Raw genomic sequence first — 12,199 nt, forward strand, 5'->3', positions numbered from 1 at the left:
TGGAGATCATAAGAATTTATTAAAAACTAAGGAGGAAAAGTCCACAATCAGAAAAATCAGCAAGAGTCCCAATGATTTTTTGATGTGCGTTGGTTTGTGCAATACCCAAAAGTTTTTGGAGCTTTTGGCAAAAAAAAACATAGGAGTAAAAGGTTTTCAGGTGAAAAACTGAAAAAAAAATCAGAAAATTTTCTGTGAAAAATCCCAAAAATGGTGATTTATTTTCCAAAGGCCAAATTTTGGGAAAAATGTAATAATAAATAAGCCGCATAAAAAGACCAATAAGAATGTGATCAGTGTTTGCAGCAGAACATGTTGAGATGAAGCAGACTTTGATAAATAACCCCCAGTACAATTACCAATCTTAACATTGCGGATGACGTCACATTAGATTGATGGGCTTGAATGTCATGATTGGATGACTTCCACTGTCTAATAGGTGGCACAAGACCCTGGGAATAAAAGTACAAAAGAATATTTTCATGCTTTCATAGCAAATTGAATAATATTGTGAATAGTATGGAGGAGGTTTACGTTGACATACCTTTAATCACCTCTTTACTTATGATATAAGCCGTCCAGCTCTTCGCTCCAAAGATTGTTTTCCTTACTCGCTCAATGAGGGTCACTTGGTTTGGTCCCACCAGTGCAACAGTTCCATAGAGATCTAAAGAACAATAAAGAACATAAAGTACATATCAGCTACAATTTTTATTGAGAATCATGGGGGTCACAGCTCTCTCTCCTTACAATATGCAAACTGTAACAATGTACTATGTAATTTGGTGCAAATGTTAATAATATATATATATAGAAGTATCGAGTGCACATAACATTACACTGTGAGAAACAAAATATATAATAATCGGTGCTCATTGCCGGATATGGTTAAGCTTTGCATTAGGCAATACGGGTGTGTAAGAGCCTTCCATGCATATAGTTTACTATAAAATACTCTAACATGCAGTGGTTTTAGCTTCTACTTTTGTACCTTATGAGAGTTGCAATTGGCTGTGGTTACACACATTGTGCTCTTTTTACCAAGCTATTCCTATCTCCATGTAACACCAAAGCTTCTATTAATGCTCTTAATTGGAATATTGGGGCACAAAGGAGAGTATGTATGTGAATAAACATTGTCTTACCGATAGACCTTTATTCGGCGTGCTTTGCGCGGGGCCCAGTAATAAAATGCCCCGTAAAACTGATGAACATTGCGGTGGCCGGTGACCTTCCGGAGGATTTCCAGTTCTTCTTCCTGGTATTTTTCATTCTAAATTCAAATAAAGTTAAATAAAATGAATACACTTACCATATAAAATACCCCACCTAGTTATGAAGAATTACCGCTTCTAAAAACGAATCCACTTATTTGTATAGTTACACGGGTGATTAGGGATCATTATAAAGAGCCAAAGAGAAGTGCACAAGCACTAAGGAGCACAACAAGCAGGACCCTTAGTGATTGGTCAGGGAGAGCTTTGGGGTCTCGCTTCACTCTGTACCCCACCTGCCAAAGCATTAGGGCAGCTCTGTTTTGGGGTACCAGAGGCCTGTGCCAATTTATTTTCCATGGAAGGCAGAGTATTAAAGAACAATTTGTACCCTGCAGACTTTCATGATGTAAAAGACCCATATTGAGTTTGAGAAAAAAATGCACAACCATCAGGTGTAGGGGCCCCTAAGGAGAAAGGCCACTTGGGCCCCCAGTCTGACCCTGCCTGGGAACTTGCCAGTATTTGGTCAGCATGTTCTACTTCTACTGATAATCATAACATTGGTGGAACCAAAGGCTTATTAGTATCTAATAACAGTAAGAGTGTGAAGTCATTACCTCCGGGTCATTGATGATCTTTATGGCCACTTCTTTTTGTAGGTCAATATGCCATCCCTGGAACAGAAGCAGAGAAAGAAGCTCCATCATGATTATGAACATAACAGTTTGGTAAAGCAACAGATATAGCGTGGACTAGGGTAAGGTTTAGGGGCAGATTTATCAAGGGTCAAATTTCGAGGGGTTAAATACCTAAAAATTCGACCATCGAATGCAACAAATTTGAATTTGATATTGAATTTGGATATATTTCAAAAAGTTGAGCATTCGTTGGATCGATCATCGATTGAAACAATTTTTATTCCATCAAAAAACGATTTTTACTTCGAATCATTCAAATCATTCGAATTGATGGAATTTAGCCTATTCGATAGACCAAGTACCCAAAAATTACTTTGAAATTTGAATTTTTGCATTCGAATCCTTCACCAGAGCTTAGTAAATCTGCACCTTAGTGTCAGACTCACAACACACGACAAATACACAAAGGACCAATATTGTAGAGAGTAAGACCAATGGGAAGAATTATAGAATCACTAAAATACGTGATATTGAATAAAATATCTCACCAGATGAACTCGACAAAATGGACCCTCTCCAATGACTCTTCCGATTTTTAGATGTTTCTCGGTTTTCTAAAGGAGACATTATAAATAACAATATTAAAATAATGTAATACATTTATATGAGGAGCACGGGTGGGATAGGGAGAAACTGGAAGGGGTTTAAGTTAAGCTTTTAGGTTCAGCTTCTTTTCTGAAAATAGTCCAAAATAAACTACAATCTACAATTTGACCTTATTTATCATTGAACAAACTCGATAAAACTGTTTTGGAAAAAACTAGAAAAATTTGTGTTATTGTGAAAAAAAAAAGAACTTTCTGGGATTTCTGCTCGAAACACTCAGCACAGACCATAAATTCAAATTTGAAATGGGACTTTGCCATTGACTTGTACAGGACCCGGCAGCTTGGAGATGACGTATTTTCAGATTCAGACAATTAGCAGCCTTGGGGGATAATAAATCTAGAAAAATTCCAGTTTCTCCAGTTTTTAGCAATTGGACTCCAATATTAATAACTTTTGCTTACCGGGAGTATCTTTGAGAGCGGAGTTTTGTTTTCCTCCTGGGGAAAGAAAAAAAGGTTTTTATCAGATGAGCTCAGTTTATTATAAAGAAAATGATTAGTGAAAGGCAGGTATTAATGCCGGACACCTGTGATATCTCCTAGTTAAGCCATTTGTGCTTCAATTACCTAAAACCTCCAGCTTACTTGGTCCTCGTCCTTTCACTTGGTCCTCGTCATTTATTTTCTAGTTTTTTTTTTAATTATTTGCCTTTTTCTTCTCTTTCCAGCTTTCAAATAGAGGGGGGGGGGTCACTGACCTCATCTACAAACAAATGCTCTGTAAGGCTACAAATGTATTGTTATTGCTACTTTTTATTCCTCAGTTTTATATTCAGGCCTCTCAAATTCATTTCCAGTCTCTTATTAAAATCAATGCATGGTTGTCAGGGTAATTTGCACCCTAGCAACTCATTTCTAAAACTGCAAACAGGAGAGCTGCTGAATAAAAAGCTAAATAAGTCAAAAACCACAAATAACAATAAATTAAAACTAAAGGCAAATGGTCTCAGAATATCCCTCTCTACATCATATGAACAGTTGATTCACAGGTGAACAACCCCAATTAAAGAAGAAGCACATTATCCAAACGACTATATTTGTGCCCCTAATCAAACAGAGCTAAAGAGCAGGCTGGTTGGTTGTTATTTTGTGCCAAGTCATTTCTGTTTAAACTGTCATTGATCACTGAGCAGGAATTTGCTAAATAAACTGACCTGATTCTTGGTCTTCAATGCTCAGGATTGAATTATATAGTAAAAAAAACTTGAATTTGTCATCTTTACCATTCAGACTATAATAATTAACCCCCATAATGTGTAGCCTTACAGAGCATTTGTTTTTAGATGGGTCAGTGACCCCCATTTCAGAGCTGGAAAGAGCCAGAAGAAGAAGGCAAATAATTCAAAAATGGTTAAAATATAAACAATGAAGATTAATTCGAAAAACTGCGTAAAACTGGCCATTATGTAACAAACTAAAAGTTAACATGAAACTGAACGACCCCTTTAAGAGAGAAAATGAGAAAATATTGGTTTTGTGAGAATATGATGAAGTAGAGAATATGATGGAATCCATCTCATTTCTTCCATTATAGTTTTTTACTCTTTGATTATTTTCTGCTTACCTGACAGTGGAGGAAGTTGATGGATTGGGTTGGTGGTTGGGGGGAGTTGATGGAATTCTCCCCCTCGTGCTCAATCACTTGTTCTTCCTGTTTAACATAGAAAATAAAGATCAGGAACAAATATTTGCTATATCCTCTTAATTCCAGCACAATTGTGGCTGCACTCCAAGGGGGACATTTACTAAAGGGCAAAGTGGCATAAATTCGCCAGCGTGATGTCATTTCGGCACTTCTAGCGATTTACTAATGGTAGTTGGTGTAATTTCGCCAAGGAGATAGACTCTGGCGCAACTTCGCCCTCTAACGCCAGGCACATTTTCGGCAGTGTTACTATGCAAATTTATTTTTTCAAAGTTTTTGATATTACTGAATGTTACCTCTATCTAATCTAGTGCAATAGAGTAGATAGAACTTCCTCAAAAAATAGTTGGAAATTTTTCTAGGTCCCATAAAACGCTGGTGTTTTTTTCCCTATTTAAAGGGTGATTGACTGAAAAAGATCGTAAATGTTTCCCCTTCCCATTATATTTACTAACATATGGCACCTAAACTATACAGTGGGCACATGTGTAGGGCATTATAACAACTTTATTTCATTAAGGTTCCCTGGCCTTGTGTAGTGTAATGTATTTGCTGCAGCATATACGCCCATTGTACTTTAACTGCACACCGTATGCTCATTAGCCAACGCTAGAGTAACTTCCAACTGCTGAGCGTAATTTCGCTGGCGTAATTTTGCCAGTGTTCATTACCCTGTGCGCAACTTCTGATCTTTGTGAATTACGCAAATTTACACCTGGCGAAGTGTTGTGATGTGCACGAAGCCGGCGCTGGCCAATTTTAACAAGTTGCATCTGCTGCAATTGCACATGATCATAACTACAGGTACAACTGAGCTTCATTTAGAGCCCCTGTGCATTTGGAATTTAGTTATGGGGGAACAGGGGCCAAAAGAATAATTTGTGTGATTTGATTGGATAGGGGCCTGAGTTGGGACCAAAATAAGTTTAAATGGATTAATATTATAAATGAGCTCAAACCTGAGCACTTTCCTCCGGCTCCTCCTCATTTCCCAGATCCTCTTCCTCTGGGCTTTCCTGGCAGTTGTTGGTGCCAGATGATTCCTGGTAAATAGAAACAATTGGTGAGGCATCTATCAAGGTGATGTGATTAAAAGTATCATTAAAGACAATTATTATCAAATGCATTTAGGCCCCCTTAAGGGTAAGTGCACACAAGGAGATTCAGGGAGATTTGTCTCCTGGCGACAAATAGCTGGTGACAATCGGGCAACTTCAAGCAACTTTAGAAAACGCATCACCGCGTGTGCTTTAGCACAGACGATTTAACATTATAGTCTATGCGAAAACACGCTGAGGAAATTCTGGGTGATTGTCGCCAGGAGACAAATCTCCCTGAATCTCCTCGTGTGCACTAACCCTAAGGGCTCCTAGAGACGAGCGTTTTTAGCTGCGCTTCCCTGTGCTCCAGTTTCATGTGTTCAGCCGCAGGGGAGCGCAGGAGTAGATGCACTGAATTCTTTTCAATGGGGCTGTACTCACACAGACACATGTAAGTGAGGAGAGCAGGTTGGGACACAGCATGTTGCATTTTTCCTGCATTTGGCACTTACATGTGTAGGTATAAGAACAGCCCTATTGAAAAGAATTCAGTGCATCTACTCCTGCGCTCCCCTGAGTCTGAACACATGAAACTGGAACTCAGGGAAGTGCAGCCAAAAATGCTCACCTGTAAGAGCCCTAAAGAATTTATTTGGAATTTATGGGGGAACAGGGGCCTATAGATTAGTTTGTGTGATTTGATTGGATAGGGGCCTGAGTTGGGACCAAAATAAGTTTAAAGGGAATAAAGTTATAAATGAGCTCAAACCTGAGCACTTTCCTCCGGCTCCTCCTCATTTCCCAGATCCTCTTCCTCTGGGCTTTCCTGGCAGTTGTTGGTGCCAGATGATTCCTGGTAAATAGAAACAATTAGTGAGGCATCTATCAAGGTGAAGTGATTAACAGTATCATTAAAGACAATTATTATCAGAAGCATTTAGCTCCCCTAAAGAAGTGGTTTGGAATTCATGGGGGAACAGGAGCCTATAGAGACATTTGTGAGATCTGATTGGATAGGGGCCTGAGTTGAGGCCAAAATAAGTTTAAATGGTTTAAAGTTATCCTAAAATGCATTAGTCAGCTCTTATTGAGCTCCACCTGGCTGATGGTATTGCTCCGCTCCTCTACTAGTGGTCTATTTCTCCTGGATGATGATATTGCCAGGCTCCACTATTGACTCCTGGTAAATAGAGAGACACCACTTGTGTACCATTTAGGTGAGGTACTCACGAGTATTATAAAAACTAGGGATGCAACGAGTCCAGGATTTGGGATTCGGCCAGGATTTGGCTTTTTTCACCATGATTTGGATTTGGCCAAATCCTTATGCTCGGCGGAACCGAATCCAAATCCTAATTTGCATATGCAAATTAGGGGCAGGGAGGGAAATATCGTGACTTTTTGTCACAAAACACAGAAGCAAAATATTTTTCCCCTATTCATACCTAATTTGCATATTCAAATTGGGATATTTTTCGCACAGATTTCGGGGGTTCTACCGAATCCAAAATAGTGAATTCAGCGCATCCCTATTAAAAACATGTTTTATCACATCTATTCAGCTCCCTGGGGAAACTACTAATATTAATATTTTATTGGTTTTGTGAGATCAACTCAGCTGAGTAGAGAATATGATGAAATCCATCTCATTTCTTTCATTATAGTTTTTTACTCTTTGATTATTTTCTGCTTACCTGACAGTGGAGGAAGTTGATGGATTGGGTTGGTGATTGGGGGGAGTTGATGGAATTCTCCCCCTCGTGCTCAATCACTTGTTCTTCCTGTTTAACATAGAAAATAAAGATCAGGAATAAATATTTGTTATTTTTCTCATAATTCCAGCACAATTGTGGCTGCACTCCAAGGGGGACATTTACTAAAGGTGAAGTGGCTAATGTTAGTGTAAATTCACCAGTGTGATGTTATTTTGGCACTTCACTGGCGTAATTTCGGCAGAGAGATAGACTCTGGTGCAACTTCGCCCTCTAACGCCAGGTGAATTTTTGGTAGTGTTACTACGCAAATTCACTAAGTTATTGATATTACTGAACGTTAACTCTATCGCCAGACTTGCCTTCCCACCTCAGACCAGGCAAAGTGCAATAGAGTAGATAGGACTTCCTCAAAAATTAGTTGAAAATTTCCAAAAAAAAGTCTCAAAAAATGATGGCGTTTTTTTCCTATTTAAAGGGTGAAAGACTAAAAAAGATAAAAGATTTTTGGAGTACCCTCCTTCCCCCTACATTTACTAACATATGGCACCTAAACTATACAGTGGGCACATGTGCAGGACATTATAACAACTTTATATAATTTCATTAAGGTTCCCTGGCCTTGTGTAGTGTAATGTATTTGCTGCAGCATATACGCCCATTGTACTTTAACTGCACACCGTATGCTAATTAGCCAACACTAGCGCAAATTCAAACTGCTGAGCGTAATTTTGTTGGGGTCATTTTTACAGCGGTCGTTACCCTGTGCGCAACTTCGGATCTTCATAAATTAGCAGTTTCCAGGCAAATCTACACCTGGCGAAGTGTTGTGATGTGCGCAAAGCCGGAGCTGGCGAATTTTCACCGGTTAGTGAATTTGCCCCCAAGTTGCATCTGTTGCAATTGCACATGATCATAACTACAGGTACAACTGAGCTTCATTTAGAGCCCCTGTGTATTTGGAATTTAGTTATGGGGGAACAGGGGCCTATAGAGGAGTTTGTGTGATTTGATTGAATAGGGGCCTGTGTTTGGACCAAAATAAGTTTAAATGGATTAATGTTATAAATGAGCTCAAACCTGAGCACTTTCCTCCGGCTCCTCCTCTTTTCCCAGATCCTCTTCCTCTGGGCTTTCCTGGCTGGTGTTGGTGCCAGATGATTCCTGGTAAATAGAAACAATTAGTGAAACATCTATCAAGGTGACGTGATTAAAAGTATCATTAAAGACAATTATTATCATGTGCATTTAGCTCCCCCAAGGGCTCTTAGAGACGAGCGTTTTTAGCTGCGCTTCCCTGTGCTCCAGTTTCATGTGTTCAGCCGCAGGGGAGCGCAGGAGTAGATGCACTGAATTCTTTTCACTGGGGCTGTACTCACACAGACACATGTGTGGGAGGAGAGCAGGTTGGGACACAGCATGTTGTATTTTTCCTGCGTTTGGCACTTACATGTGTCTGTGTGAGTACAGCCCCATTGAAAAGAATTCAGTGCATCTACTCCTGCGCTCCCCTGAGTCTGAACGCATGAATCTGGAACTCAGGGAAGTGCAGCTAAAAACACTCATCTGTAAGAGCCCTAAAGAAGTTGTTTGGAATTTATAGGGGAACAGGGGCCTACAGAGTAGTTTGTGTGATTTGATTGAACAGGGGCCTGAGTTGGGACCAAAATAAGTTTAAAGGGAATAAAGTTATAAATGAGCTCAAACCTGAGCACTTTCCTCCGGCTCCTCCTCATTTCCCAGATCCTCTTCCTCTGGGCTTTCCTGGCAGTTGTTGGTGCCAGATGATTCCTGGTAAATAGAAACAATTAGTGAGGCATCTATCAAGGTGAAGTGATTAAAAGTATCATTAAAGATATTTATTATCAGAAGCATTTGGCTCCACTAAAGAAGTTGTTTGGAATTTATGGGGGAAGTTATGGCTGATGATATTGCCAGGCTCCACTATTGACTCCTGGTAAATAGAGAGACACCACTTGTGTAACATCCAGGTGAGGTGCATAACGATATCAATAAAAACATGTTTTCACATCTATTCTCTAAATTGCATCTGCTGCAATTGCACATGATCATAACTAAGGGCACAATTGTGCTTCATTTAGAGCCCCTGTGCATTTGGAATTTAGTTATGGGGGAACAGGGGCCTATAGAGGAGTTTGTGTGATTTGATTGAATAGGGGCCTGTGTTTGGACCAAAATAAGTTTAAATGGATTAATATTATAAATGAGCTCAAACCTGAGCACTTTCCTCCGGCTCCTCCTCTTTTCCCAGATCCTCTTCCTCTGGGCTTTCCTGGCAGTTGTTGTTGCCAAATGATTCCTGGTAAATAGAAACAATTAGTGAGGCATCTATCAAGGTGATGTGATTAAAAGTGTCATTAAAGACAATTATTATCAGATGCATTTAGCTCCCCTAAAGAAGTGGTTTGGAATTCATGGGGGAACAGGAGCCTATGGAGACGTTTGTGAGATCTGATTGGATAGGGGCCTGAGTTGAGGCCAAAATAAGTTTAAATGGTTTAAAGTAATCCTAAAAATGCATTAGTCAGCTCTTATTGAGCTCCACCTGGCTATGGTATTGCTCAGCTCCTCTACTAGTGGTCTATTTCTCCACTATTGACTCCTGGTAAATAGAGAGAGAGACAGGGGTGATCATGGTCCCTCCGCTGCCTGAGACAGCTGCAGTTGCTGCCGCCCCCCTCCCCCAGAAATTCATCTCTTAAAGAACCAGAAGAAGCATTTTTGCTGCCCCTGGTACCTAATGGGGCACTGCTGCCTGAGGCGACAGCCTTAACTCGCCTCATTGGTGAAGCTCCCCTGGAGAGAGACCACTTGTGTACCATCTAGGTGAGGTGCTTACAAGTATTATTAAAAACTAGGGATGCTCCGAGTCCAGGATTTGGGATTCGGCCTTTTTCAGCATGATTTGAATTTGGCTGAATCCTTATGCTCGGCGGAACCGAATCCAACTCCTAATTTGCATATGTAAATTAGGGGCAGGGGGGAAATATCGTGACTTTTTGTCACAAAACACGGAAGTCAATTTTTTTTCCCCTATTCATACCTAATTTGCATATCCAAATTGGGATATTTTTCGCACAGGATTCGGGGGTTCTACCGAATCCAAAATAGTGAATTCAGTGCATCCCTATTAAAAACATGTTTTATCACATCTATTCAGCTCCCTGGGGAAACTACTAATATTAATATTTTATTGGTTTTGTGAGATCAACTCAGCTGAGTAGAGAATATGATGAAATCCATCTCATTTCTTCCATTATAGTTTTTTACTCTTTGATTATTTTCTGCTTACCTGACAGTGGAGGAAGTTGATGGATTGGGTTGGTGGTTGGGGGGAGTTGATGGAATTCTCCCCCTCGTGCTCAATCACTTGTTCTTCCTGTTTAACACAGAAAATAAAGATCAGGAAAAAATATTTTTTCTCATAATTCCAGCACAATTGTGGCTGCACTCCAAGGGGGACATTTACTAAAGGTGAAGTGGCTAATGCTGCGTAAATTCACCAGTGTGATGTCATTTTGGCACTTCACTGGCGTAATTTCGGCAGAGAGATAGACTCTAGTGCAACTTCACCCTCTAACGCCAGGTGAATTTTTGGTAGTGTTACTACGCAAATTCACTAAGTTTTTGATATTACTGAACGTTAACTCTATCGCCAGACTTGCCTTCCCACCTCAGACCAGGCAAAGTGCAATAGAGTAGATAGGACTTCCTCAAAAATTAGTTGAAACAGTTTCTAAGTCCCAAAAAATGCTGGTGTTTTTTCCTATTTAAAGGGTGATAGACTGAAAAAGATCAAATTTTTTTGGGGGTACCCTCCTTCCCCCTACATTTACTAACATATGGCACCTAAACTATACAGTGGGCACATGTGTAGGGCATTATAACAACTTTATATAATTTTATTAAGGTTCCCTGGCCTTGTGTAGTGTAATGTATTTGCTGCAGCATATACGCCCATTGTACTTTAACTGCACACCGTATGCTCATTAGCCAACACTAGCGCAAATTCAAACTGCTGAGCGTAATTTTGTTGGGGTCATTTTTACAGCGGTCGTTACCCTGTGCGCAGGAGCTGGCGAATTTTCACCGGTTAGTGAATTTGCCCCCAAGTTGCATCTGCTGCAATTGCACATGATCATAACTACAGGTACAACTGAGCTTCATTTAGAGCCCTGTGTATATGGAATTTAGTTTCGGAGGATCAAGGGCCAACAGAGTAATTTGTGTGATTTAATTGAATAGGGGCCTGAGTTGGGACCAAAATAAGTTTAAATGGATTAATATTATAAATGAGCTCAAACCTGAGCACTTTCCTCCGGCTCCTCCTCATTTCCCAGATCCTCTTCCTCTGGGCTTTCCTGGCGGTTTGGTGCCAGATGATTCCTGGTAAATAGAAACAATTAGTGAAGCATCTATCAAGGTGACGTGATTAAAAGTATCATTAAAGATATTTATTATCAGAAGCATTTGGCTCCACTAAAGAAGTTGTTTGGAATTTATGGATGATTTTTTGGACAGACATAATACAAAGGCTATTGTGATACTAAGCTCTATAGTTAGTATAGATATGGGTATATAGAATTTTAATTAAAAGTAGGGAGGGGTGTGTGTATGGATGCTGGGTTTTCATTTGGAGGGGTTGAACTTGATGGACTTTGTCTTTTTTCAACCCAATTTAACTATGTAACTATGTAACTATGGGGGAAGTTATGGCTGATGATATTGCCAGGCTCCACTATTAACTCCTGGTAAATAGAGAGACACCACTTGTGTAACATCCAGGTGAGGTGCTTAACGATATCAATAAAAACATGTTTTCACATCTATTCTCTAAGTTGCATCTGCTGCAATTGCACATGATCATAACTAAGGCACAATTGTGCTTCATTTAGAGCCCCTGTGCATTTGGAATTTAGTTATGGGGAACAGGGGCCTACAGAGTAGTTTGTGTGATTTGATTGGATAGGGGCCTGTGTTGGGGCCAAAATAAGTTTAAATGGATTCAAGTTATAAATGAGCTCAAACCTGAGCACTTTCCTCCGGCTCCTCCTCATTTCCCAGATCCTCTTCCTCTGGGCTTTCTTGGCAGTTGTTGGTGCCAGTTTGTTCTTCTTGCACTGGTTCCTCCTGAGTAAGAAAGATAACGTTAGTCATTGGATAAACTTACTAGAAGACAAATGTGCCTTTTATAAAGTCAGTGAACACAACTTCAGGAATAAAATAATTTATATTTCATCTATGTTGAGTGTTTCTGG

At 39.8% G+C, this 12,199-nt stretch overlaps 1 protein-coding gene across 1 annotated transcript in view; it reads right to left on the bottom strand.

Annotated features, from left to right (window-relative positions):
• The window catches only part of LOC121399761 (serine/threonine-protein kinase pakA-like), a 137,955-nt gene that overhangs the window by 87,378 nt on the left and 38,378 nt on the right, over nt 1-12,199 (bottom strand). The window contains exons 14-20 of the mRNA XM_041581323.1: nt 11,970-12,014; nt 10,234-10,320; nt 9,157-9,240; nt 8,628-8,711; nt 6,903-6,989; nt 5,978-6,061; nt 4,088-4,174 (exon numbers count right to left, since the gene is read on the bottom strand). Of these exons, the coding sequence (XP_041437257.1) occupies nt 4,088-4,174; nt 5,978-6,061; nt 6,903-6,989; nt 8,628-8,711; nt 9,157-9,240; nt 10,234-10,320; nt 11,970-12,014 (558 nt within the window). The remainder of the gene's footprint in view (nt 1-4,087; nt 4,175-5,977; nt 6,062-6,902; nt 6,990-8,627; nt 8,712-9,156; nt 9,241-10,233; nt 10,321-11,969; nt 12,015-12,199) is intronic.

This window comes from Xenopus laevis, chromosome 2L (genome assembly GCF_017654675.1).
Source record: "Xenopus laevis strain J_2021 chromosome 2L, Xenopus_laevis_v10.1, whole genome shotgun sequence".
NCBI lineage: Eukaryota > Metazoa > Chordata > Amphibia > Anura > Pipidae > Xenopus > Xenopus laevis.